The 11,498-nt window shown below is 39.2% G+C and overlaps 1 protein-coding gene across 1 annotated transcript in view; it reads right to left on the bottom strand.

Annotated features, from left to right (window-relative positions):
* Positions 1-129: 129 nt before the first annotated feature.
* The window catches only part of PKD1L2 (polycystin 1 like 2), a 35,710-nt gene continuing 24,341 nt past the window's right edge, over positions 130-11,498 (bottom strand). The window contains exons 30-43 of the mRNA XM_041458973.1: positions 11,274-11,487; positions 10,087-10,312; positions 9,104-9,332; positions 8,556-8,667; positions 7,743-7,883; positions 6,841-7,026; positions 5,653-5,980; positions 5,422-5,555; positions 4,392-4,519; positions 3,832-3,992; positions 2,950-3,160; positions 2,330-2,431; positions 1,056-1,187; positions 130-255 (exon numbers count right to left, since the gene is read on the bottom strand). Coding sequence (XP_041314907.1) covers positions 130-255; positions 1,056-1,187; positions 2,330-2,431; positions 2,950-3,160; positions 3,832-3,992; positions 4,392-4,519; positions 5,422-5,555; positions 5,653-5,980; positions 6,841-7,026; positions 7,743-7,883; positions 8,556-8,667; positions 9,104-9,332; positions 10,087-10,312; positions 11,274-11,487 — 2,430 coding nt within the window. The remainder of the gene's footprint in view (positions 256-1,055; positions 1,188-2,329; positions 2,432-2,949; positions 3,161-3,831; positions 3,993-4,391; positions 4,520-5,421; positions 5,556-5,652; positions 5,981-6,840; positions 7,027-7,742; positions 7,884-8,555; positions 8,668-9,103; positions 9,333-10,086; positions 10,313-11,273; positions 11,488-11,498) is intronic.

Here is an 11,498-nt window from a genome sequence, read left to right as displayed (position 1 = left end):
GTAAACCCATTTTAATCAGAAGCTGTAATAACCTAAGCCTATAGCCTAGCATAACTAACTAGTGCAGCTGATAGCAAACAAGTAAATAATTTGCCCAGAAGCAAAGTGACTTTTCAAGGTGGTCTTCCTTCACTCGCTGACAGGTTGCTCCAGTTGTTCGCCAGTGACCAGCTTCTCTTCCTTCTTGCATTTTATCCCAAAGAAACTGAAGACTTTCATTAGCATTAGATCAACAATCTCCTCTTCTTCTGAAGCCTGAAATAATAACAAATGAGTTACTCAGAGGATTCAGTCTCAAATTGGATTGAGTCTCTGCTGAAGCCATGGCAAGTTGCGAGACAAAATCTCTGCTTGAGGTGAAATAAACCAACTTTCAGCAGAGCATGAGTGACTGCCAAGCAAAACATTGTGCCAGTATTTTTATCCAGACAGAACCCCAGATGAGTGTGGACACTACAGAAATTTTGGCTGTTAAATCCCATGGAAATCTCTCTACAGGAGCCAGGAGTGCACTTACCAGCTCCCATACAGCTTGTGGTATACACAATGAGACACCCACAATTTCAAGATGAAGTAAATAAGAAAAGCTAGATTTATATTGTATTCTATCAACCATATCCTTTGTTTTCATCTCCCTTGACTTTTTTTAAAACATAGAGGAATTCTGGGCAGTACTGGAGTGTTAAGATGGATTTCACACCACACTATCAATAGCTTGAACGGGTCAGGCACTCACAGTGAGAGTTTTAAAAGGAGCTGTAAAGCCTCATGCACTTCAGTAGCAGTTTTGGCACTGATTTCAATACAGCCCAGCACAAGCCTGAGTTTTTTGATGGATGAAGTATGTGAACAGAAGGCTACAAATCACATCTGAGCAGGGACTCATCTGAACAGGAATGGACAGTGTATATCTGAAAAATCTGAAGTGTACTTTCTGAGCAAATGTTGCCTTCTTAAGAGTTGGACTGAATTTTCATGGCTTTCATCCATGGTTGAATACCTGAGTAAGCACTGAGCAAAAAATGTTAAAAGCTAGAGAGCTTAGATGAACAAACCTGGTAATGCTTTTGCTCCTCACTAAAAGCAACCAGAATCACCGAAATGAACAGATTCAGTACCACAAATGTCATAAAAATGATGCAGGATCCAATTAAGAAGGAGCCTAAAATTGGATTGTAGTCCAAGACCTGTATAATGCATAAGGTAAGACATCAAAAAACAAACAAAAAAGCATACATTCCTATCTACATACGTACAAGCAGTTAAGACCCAATAAGAAGTCTATCACCTTGAAAATCATGTGTCTAATCAATTATGACATATGTGTTATACACATGTATACATTTTCTACTCTAGTATTGTCCTTTGTTGATATGATATAGTACAAAGACAACAGAATATTTTAGATATATGTGTGTGAATATGCGCAGTCTTTGGGGGGTTTTAAGTATTTGCATTTAATTGTAATGGTATGACAGTTTCACATGAAAGTTGACAAGCCTGGAGATCTGTTTATCCACAGAACAGCTGAAACTTCTAATGCCTCAGCTTTCAAAATAGGTGAAATCCCTGTATGCATTTCATTCATTTTACTGTATGCTTTACAAATAAGCACAGTCAGACTGTCAGAGACACTTATAAACCAAGGGTTGTGAAAAATCAAAACACTAATTTTTATATAAGCTACAACATAGGAGTATATTTTAATTATTAATATGAGTGGGATGTAGAGGTGAAAATGTGCCAAATTACTGATCTTCAAAGCTACCCATATCCTATTGGATCCATGGTCTAAAAACATCCACCAAGGAGGACTTCACAGTCAGAGATGTCCAAGAATTAATCCACAAAGAATTTTTCAAAGGATATTGAAATATTTGAAAGATCTTACTAAAAAAATGTTATATAAAGAATAATAAAAAAAAATTAATACAAAGTTCCCTTGTGGAAGGCCTTGCCTTTCTTGGGAAGACAGAGGGTGTGTTCAGAAGAAACACAGGGTTTCTTCACATTTCTATCTATAGCTTTCTAAGGAAATTGCTCAAAACGTTTTGTAATCAATTAGTAACAGCTCTAGTTGAAATTTGAGCAAGATTCTTAATGAAAGGTTCATTATGAGCTTCCTCATGGTCAAAATAGAACATGAAGGAGGTTTCACTTGCTGTCCTTGTCTTGCTCAGAAAGGGGACTGCTTTAGGGAGCTGTGGAGCTTGCAAAATTAGATTAATGTTTAACACTAATTGAAAGTCCTATTTGCTGGGTCAAAGCATATTTGATAGCTGAGATGCCAGTTGTATGGCTGTAAACTTCTCAGAATTAGATGTGGTACCTCCTCATAGTTGAAGATTCCCAGCTGAAGACTGACCATGGTCTCTGCCGAATCAAGGAGGGTTTTGTAAGAGTAGAGCTTCCAGCCAAATATCAGATTTGCCTGCAGAGGACAGAAGCTATGTCTTGTGTCATGATCAGAGCCCTTGCTGCAAAGTATGTTTAACTTGAAGACCTTTTATCATGGATATGAGAATGTCTTGTAACTGCTCAGCCTGCCACTAGATATGTAAAAATGATAATTATTTCCCACTTACAAACTAACCAAACAGAAAATGGCACTTCCTGAATGCTCCACAATTTAAGCTTTATCCAGAAAATCTTTTTTCCTGTACTTCGTTCCTTGTCACATCTATTACACATAAAGAGTCCTTATTTTTCAGTTCAGTGTTTGATTTTTCACTAAATTTCAGTTTGCAAAGAACAGAGTGGACGTTTTAATTTCTCTTTCACTCATATGGAAGACTTGGGCTCCAAGCTGCTGAACTAAGATATAGATAGGCAGCTTTATTCCATTTTACATGGCAAAGGTATGCTGCTTTTGGAATTCAAAATTGATTGATTTAACCCAACAGTACCTGGGAGCAGACTGCAGACAAGAGAAATTACCATGGTACTCACAGCAATGGAATAGGCAAGGAACATGATTGCAATAACAGTGATGAATCCAGAGATATCACCCCATGCCCTCCTTAGAGTTGAAGTGATCATGTTCAGTTTAGGGTTGAGCCTCAGCAGATGCCACAGTTTCACTGTGGAGAGAAGCACCAGGAATGCAATCAGGTAGCCAAGAACTGCATCAGCTCTTGCTGTTTCACTGAAGCTTATGGACCTGTTAGGAAAAAAAGGAAAATACATAATATACCATGCACACAGAATCCTTTGAAGTGCATAAATGGGTGTACTGGAAAAGCCAGTCACCCTGTTCTGGGATTTCAGTAGAGACCTGATGAGTTCATGCTTGAGTGTTCCCACCTGCACTTCCTACTGTGTGCACACAAAAAACTCAGTTTTGCATGGCTAAGATTTTTAAGAAGAGGAGATCGAGGCTGTAGCCCAAATTCTGTTCATTATCCTGTGATTCTATAATCTCTTTCCTGTATGACCATTTTTTTAAAGATGTTATAATTTTCCATTCTGCACTAAATATTTCATTATTATCCTCTAATCAATGGCTTTTTACAACAAAGAACAAGGCAGATTATGTGCTTTCTGGCTGGATGTCCTGTAGCAGAAAGGCTTGTTGGTTCACAAGAGGATGATGCAGACAGGAAGGGAACTTGGTGCTCAAGTCTGCTGGATTTTATTGGAGCAGTATCAGAAGAGAATCCTATTGCTGACACAAATCTAAGCCTTGACACACTTACAGGCTTCATGAATAAGTAACCATCTAGGATAGCAATATCTAGCATGGAAAAGGTGCTATCTGGGAAGAAGAAAAATAGATTTATTTCTGCATAAGGAGCAACAACAAAGGATGCACTAAATAGCATTAGTACTTACTCCTCCTTGTGTTCCTGGTAGTAGCTGATGTCCCTGGTCCCAAGGACTGTCCGTTTCACAAACACTGACAGAGCACTCCAGCTAATCAATATAATGGCCATCTCCAGGAGATTCCACTTGCTGTGGAAGTATCTCCATCTCAGACTCTTCAGCAGCTTTCCCTGGGAGGAGTTTTACTGTTTCAATCTCATGACTCCATATCACACAATGCACCTCTGAAGATTAGGACAATGCCCTCCACAATAAAGCAGACTGCTCTGCATTAATAAAACTACACCTTGCACTAGTATCTTCATTATCTTTCTATTATCTATTCAAACTATTCAAATTATTCAAACTATTCAACCTATTCAGCTCTTATCTTTCTCAAAACCAGCATTCAAGCCAAATAAAGTGTTGCCTTCTTATTATTTAATACTGACACTGTACTTGATTCAATCTTCCATTGGTGTAACAGCATCAGTGCTACTGAAATCAAGTACAGTCCTAAAGCTTTTGTAAGTGAAATCAACAGCAGGCACAAGGTAATGCTCTCAGGCAGACTTTCCAGTGGGCCTCACCTGTACTATCATGTAGTACACAATGAAGAGGAAATAAATGACTTCTGCTGCAACCACAAAGATGTGGAGGCTGTCGGTGTAGGGGTACAGCCGGACACTTTGCAGCTCTGCACTTGTGAAGAAGGCCCCTGAAAAACAAAGAGGGGTCACCTCAGGGCTCCTTCTGCCTTCATTCAAACAACTCAGCTCACCAGTGAGACTTCTGTACTTGCTTTCACATCAGCGTGAGGCTAAATTCAACCATCAAACTAAGAGTTAGATTTGACTATGTGAGTAACCCTATAAGGGTTTGAAATTTTCCTCAAACAGGAATTTCAGAGAATCAAGGCTTTTAGAGTGGTAGTGCTTGTCTGCTTGAGTCTTGTGTGATAGCATAATAGTAAGCCCAGCAGGACTGAGTTTGGATTGGACTGCAGATACAGAAATACAGCAGGAGGACTTGAAATTTTTTTAAAAAGCTGAATCTCATTCTAAACCCAAAATGAGATCAGTTCGGGCATTTTCCAATACTTGGACACACCCTAAGGAGGCTGCTGCTCAGACTAAATGTTTTCTTATAGCCTCTAAACCAGAATATGCTTTCACTCTTCTCTTTGTTGTATCCAGATTATGTATTACATGATTACATAGCTGGACATTAGAAGTCATCAGGAACAAAAAAGACAGACTGTTATTTGCATTTTTGTCCTAATATTGTATTGATTAGCTGAAGTGATTAGGAAACAGAATTTTTCTTGTTCCTGTTGTGTAAATTCTTGAGATCAAGTTTCAGTGTCATGTTTTCTTCATCAGCAGATGACCACAGCATAAGCAAACATAAGATATTCCATTATGGTCTATATTACTGTGATGCTGCATTTTTCCTAAAAGGTTTAGAAAATGTGCATTGATTCTCTCATGATTTGATTTATTAATACACTTCTGTTTTCTGAAGAAAGAACCAGGAAAACACTGATAGTGTGTAAATCTACCTTCTGTAGGTGCATTTCTTGCTGTCTTCAGACATGTGTAACTTAGGAAAGGCTCTCACCTAAAGCATTGCTTTCAAACATCAGGCTTATAATGCAGAACAGGTTCACGTTGGCATTGTAGACTGTAAATTCAACAAACACTGCTCTTGTGAAGGTGTCAAGCCAGACATTGTTGAAAAGGTACTGGAGAATTCTGCCAAAAGAATGTGTAGCCAGTGATCTAATTCGCACAGGAATGAGAGAGTATTACATGGAGGATGCACTGATAATTTACAAGAACACAAGTGTACCTGGAGGCGTTTTTAGGGTCAGTTCCCAGGTGAATCACATATCCCCCTCCGCTGTAGATGGCAAGTTTACCCCAGCTGGGGTGTCCTCTCAGCTTGGACTGACTCTGATACTGCCATGCTGAGCTCAACTCAGAGGAGTTATCAAGGGCTGAGGTATTCCAGTGCTCCCCATAAACTGATGTATCTTCTGTCTGTAAGGAGTATGGAGCATGGCATTCCTCAACTACGTGCTGGAGTCTGGGAGAAATAGGGCAGGTGTCTCCTTTCACTCTTACTTGGCGAATTCGAGCACTACCCACCAGCTTGGAATTGCCATCTGTAATGAATCCTAAACAGGAGATGGAAAAGAGCAGCACTGGCAGTATTACAAAATTAATAATATTTCTTCATTTCATTTATGATTCACTGATGCATTAATATTTTGCCACATATTCTTTTCTCAGAAACGCTGTAAGCAAAATAGTCATGAAAATGAAACCCTCATATTGATTTGAACTGAGTTCTTAAATAACATTCACAATAACAGAGTTCTGTGTCACCCCCATCAGTATTTTATACACAGGGAAAGTGAGGCCTGGGGGAGAAAAGCGACTCACCTCAGGTCCAATAGGTGAGTAGCTTTATACAGTGTTCTTGTGGCCTGTCATGTCCAAAGAACAACTCTGCTAATATATTTCAATATTTGCCCTTAAATGTGAGCTGGAAAATGAGTCATATTTTACTGGATATGGCTGGATAGAAACATGCTAGTGCTGCATAATTTGCCTTCACATTGACCCAAGTCATGATGCAAACAACTCTCCTGAGGAAAAGCTTTATGGTGCCACCTGTCTGCCATTCTTTTTCTTTTTTTTTTTTTTTTTTTTTTTTTTAATTTATGGAAAAACAGTTGTGAAAAATTGAGGATATATCCAAATATCTGCAATAAGTAATGTAAAATGTGAAACATTTAGCATTGCAGTACAGAACTTTTAGGTTATATTAAATATAAGGAAAATATTAAGGGATGTTTAACTTGGGGTCAAACTGTGGGGATTTGTTATCCACGGGTATTCATATTACAAGATTCCTTGCTAGCCTCATACACTCACAGTCCCTTTCTCCACTCAAATATGAAAGTTAAAGATAAGTACTAAAAATAATGTTTTAGAATCTGGCAAGTTGAAGGGAAACAATATGACTCTGCACCTTTATAAGATCCATAAAGATTTTTGAGTAAAGTAGTGTTCGCCCACGTGAAGAAATCCTGGTAACTGTAGACATCGTGGAATCCATCTGTAAAGCTGTCTTCAATGTGTTTGTTTAAATAGTAGGAATTGGGATCTCTCTGCCCATAGGCAACCAGTAACAGCATCCATAAAAAACCCAGATAGGCTGGAAAAAAATCAGAAAGAGACAGCACATGTGAGCTCTGGCTTAACAATGCTGTTCAGCACAGATTGCATGAATGATTTCTGCTGCCAGCAGCCATTAGGCCAAGGAGGTGCTTTGTAGATTCTGACTGACCAGTGCTAAGGAATGCACCCAAGCTGCTTCAGTGAGCTGCAGTTTAAGTGTTTCACATTTGGAATATGAGTAGCAGTCAAGAAAATAAGTTGGAAGGCTGCATAAGTTTAGTCATGGTAGCTCCAAATAAAATGACTAGTCTAACTCTGTTCTAAGTGCAGTTGAGGTTGGTTTTTTATTATGTTTTTTTTTGCCATTGATTTTAGAGGAAATAAAACAGGGGCATAAATCATTATCTGTTGATACTATCTGCTTTTAGAAAGATAGCCTCCATCTGCTCTTTGTTTTCAGCTTCATGTGCACCTCCTCCTTTTATCCTTTCTGCTTTTCTTTAATCTCTTATGTTTGTGATGTGTTTCTTTACTATAAAATGAAGCCTTAGCCACACTTTTAGCTCCAGCTAACATTCCCACCTCCCTGCAGCTCCAGCTGCCAGGGAACAGCCTGTCTCTACATCATAACGGCTGGCAGAAAGCTGAGGATATGCCAAAACTTTGTCACCCAAGAGAACAATATTTTCACTGATGTAAAATTACTGATGAGTATTACTGAATAAAACAAGATAATCTACATATGGGTGATACCCAGGATTTCTCTGATGAGGGCAAATGCTTTCTGCTCCTTCATGTAGCTGATTTTCATTTTCTCCACATCAGCCGCAGGAGGTGGCCGGTAAATGTTGCTTCTACTGTCCCTTCTGACCCCGAAGAGAGGGTGTGAATCACCTGTGAGGGAGAGCAGTGAAACCTGGAATTAGTCAATTGATATCCATGTCCTGCTTTTTGTTTGTTTGGAGCATCTAAGGAAACATTTTTATCTAATGCTTTCCCTCAGGAATACAGAGGATGTGATTTAAACAATTACTATAGCAATTGTAAGGCAAACAGTGGGGAGGGAAGGAGCTCACAAAAACTGTGTTGGGTTTAGGAGCAGGCGTGGTCCAGGTGTCTCTCTAGGCTGGGCATCTCAGAAGGTGGTGTATTCATAGCCTGAGGCTGAGCAGGGAGGAAGCTGTAGATCAGATAACTTTGCTGTGCCCTAGGATTCATGTCTGCTAGTGAAGGATTTATTTAGATATGATTATGACTGCAGAAGCCACTGCTCAGTTTAGGGGAATAATACAGATAATTGTGGCTGTGGAAAAGTATGTAACCTGAGAACATCCATACAGGGCTTAAAGGATGTGGGAAGTTTCTTTGTGAGAGGTTTTAGTTATGCTTGTCAAATAAAGACCTACCAGTCTACATGAAGGGTGAATTTTTTACTGGTCACTTATTTATTTTAACTAAGTTGTGGAATAGTTACAGCTTTTATTGCAAGCCAGTTGAGCTTAGTATTCATTCATAAAGAAACTCCAAAAGCTTGGAGAATTCTGCACTTTCTTTAATATTTTTAACTTTGCAGGCAGTTACCTGGTGCAGATAAAGGTCCATCAATAGCTGTGTTTTCTTCATCCTCATGTTCCACCTTCTTCAGAACCAGAGCAAAAAAAGCAGCAAATCCCAGCACCTGGAAAGAATCAGTTATAGACTCACCATATTCCCATATTTCATATAAAGAAGCTCAGGCTTTGACCTGGATCCCTTTGCATCCAGGCACTGCAGGAAAACAACTGTGCTTTGGGTTTGTTGAACCCATGCAGCCCATAAACAAGAGAAGAGTTCACAGTGCTGGGGTTTGTCCAGCTAAACTGATTCTGTGACACATCCTCCCTAGTCAGAAACCTCATTAAACCCTGACAAAGCAAGGGAGATGAAACTAATAGAGCTAATGTCAGCAAAAACCATCAGAACTCCAAATCACCTGCCTGCTCTTGTTTTAAGGGCAAAGACTTCTCATTTTATATCTTAAATCTTGCAGCTTTTTAGAACATTTTACATTGTCTTCCTGCAATGGCAGCAGGTGAGTTCATCTTGACTGGTGGTTGTATTTCTGAGGTTCTCACCTTTAAGGGCTGTGTGATGAAAAGACTTTCCAAGAAGGAGATGACCATGGAGATGAGCCACTTGATGGAGTTCTCCTTGCCGTAATGGAGTCCGTAGAGCATGGTGAAGAACCCGGACACACTGCTGGTGGCTGCCACAAGGAACCAAGCAATGAACACAAACCACCAGGGCAGCCCTCTAGGAGAACTTTTCTTGTTATCACTGGACAAGTTTGGACTATGGGACCACCTTGAGAGTGAACAAGAAGAGAAAAAAATCATTCTGTGATGGAACATTAACCAAAATCACAGTCATCAGGTTCACTGGGAATAGGCAGCATCTTATGATATAAAATCAAAATATTCTTTTAATTAATGCGGTTATATAGGATATATGGATACCAAAAAGTACAGTGAGAAACCATAATGAAGAAGTGTGCAGAGATCAGCTAAAATCAAAATAAATGTGATGGGTTTCTTTACTCCTCAGTTCATGCATAATTGAATCTCCAGTAGAATTACTGACAAAGCTATGAGTGCATTAAAGCTGCTGAATGCCTCTCTTGCGATCACCATAATGGCCAAGTGACATAATTAGTGCAATTGTTTTCAATACTTCCAACTTAATTATCATATTTCACTGAACTATTTTTGTCTGCTTATTAATTTTTCTTTATCCATACATTTTAAGAGACTTCTGTGACTTTGGAGCTGGGTGATTATCCCAGCCCTTTACTATCACATAGCATTTATTGTAACTTTCCACTTTGGAGGCAAAAATGACAAACAGCAATGATCTGTCATTATTGCCTTTGTTTGCAGTTCACAGTGCATGGAAATTTCTTTGTAGCTCCTGCAGTGGTATAATAGTAAGAGTTCTTTTTACAGATGTAATAATAGTTATCTAGCACATGCTAAGCAGTAATTATTTGGGCTCTGTCATCCTGTCCAATTTTGAATTCATGACCTGAATTCACTTATACTTAGAATGAGAACTGGGTTACCCTTCACTGATGGATGCTGATGAACAGATTTGGTTCTCCAGGAGGTTCTTCATGTGCTGAACCTGACAAACAGCTTGTGTGTAACTCTGAGGCATCTGAAATTTATGGGGCCCCAGTAATTCCAGCTCCATCTCTACATGCTGGAGTTGCAGGTACAAGCAACGATGGTAATCACTGTATTTCAGCTGGTCACAAATTCTCTTCTCTGGAGTTGGACTTGTTTTTTCTGCAGGCAAAGAATTATTTATTTATTTATTTATTTATTTGTTGAGAAAATAAATAGATTAAAACACTGCTCAGTACAAAGGGTGGTTTCTCTGGAGCTGAAAATCATGAATGTGATGAAGACTAACATATGAAAAGACATGTAAAAGCAGCTTTAGTACTAGAGCTTAATGCTTTAATGCTCTTCTGCTGGAATGGCCTGGAACTTTTTCCAGAAAGCAACTGAGTTAAACAGCATTCCTAAAATCTTAATAGACAGGTCAGATCAGATCAACTGTTAATTTGTTCATGGTTTACATATGCAATTAGTACCTTGGAAGACTCCCTGGAAAAGCTAAATGTGAGTCTTAATGAAATCAGTGAGATTGTTTTCTCATATATTCTGTTTGAGAGGCAGACTGAAAGGAACAGCAGCACAAGGCCAAGAAGAAAAAAAAAAAAAAAAAAAAAAAAAAGACAGGTCAAAGAATTTGTGAAAAAACTGGTATTTGTGAGTCTTTTCATTTGTAGATGCTGATCCAGCTCCCAAGCCAGACTGGTAGCAAACATTTGATTCTACAGCATAAGAAACAGAGATTTCACAGTTGTCTTTACTTAGTTGGGTGCTCAGTGGTGCAGTGAAAGAACAAGAGGCAATGGGCACATCTTAAAACATGGGAAATTTCTGAACATAAGAAAAAATGTAGATATTGGACACTGGAGTAGGTTCCTCAGAGAATTTGTGGTCTTCATCCTTGGGGACATTCAGCATCTGGCTGATTTGCTCTTGGGCAGTCCTGCTCCCGCTGACCCTGCTCTGAGCAGTGTGGTGGGATCCATGGATCCCTTCTAACCTCAGCTATTCTGTGATTCTGTAGTTGCCTTTGAGTCAGAATGTGAGAAGGACTTGGGTCATCACATCCAGTGCTATCATAATTTTCATTGCAAGGGTTTCAACAGGTATTTCAGAGTGTGTTGTTTACCTTGGACATCCATAGCACCCAATGTGACAATTATAGGGCCGTCCTTCTTGCTGTCATCATAAAACCCTTGCCCAGCTCTGTTCTGCTGACAGATGACATCCTCAACCAGTGACAGGAGTGAGTTGATATTAGTTGATTTTTCAAGGTCTGGTGCTGAGGTGAGAGATGGAGTCTTCAGGGCTTTAAAGAGTGAGTTGGCAATTCTTCTTATGTCCTAGGAAAGAC

This window comes from Pyrgilauda ruficollis, unplaced genomic scaffold (genome assembly GCF_017590135.1).
Source record: "Pyrgilauda ruficollis isolate IOZ18807 unplaced genomic scaffold, ASM1759013v1 scaffold13, whole genome shotgun sequence".
NCBI classification, from domain to species: domain Eukaryota; kingdom Metazoa; phylum Chordata; class Aves; order Passeriformes; family Passeridae; genus Pyrgilauda; species Pyrgilauda ruficollis.
The sequence above is the reverse complement of the archived record's forward strand: the minus strand, read 5'-3'. Positions and strand labels throughout refer to the sequence as shown.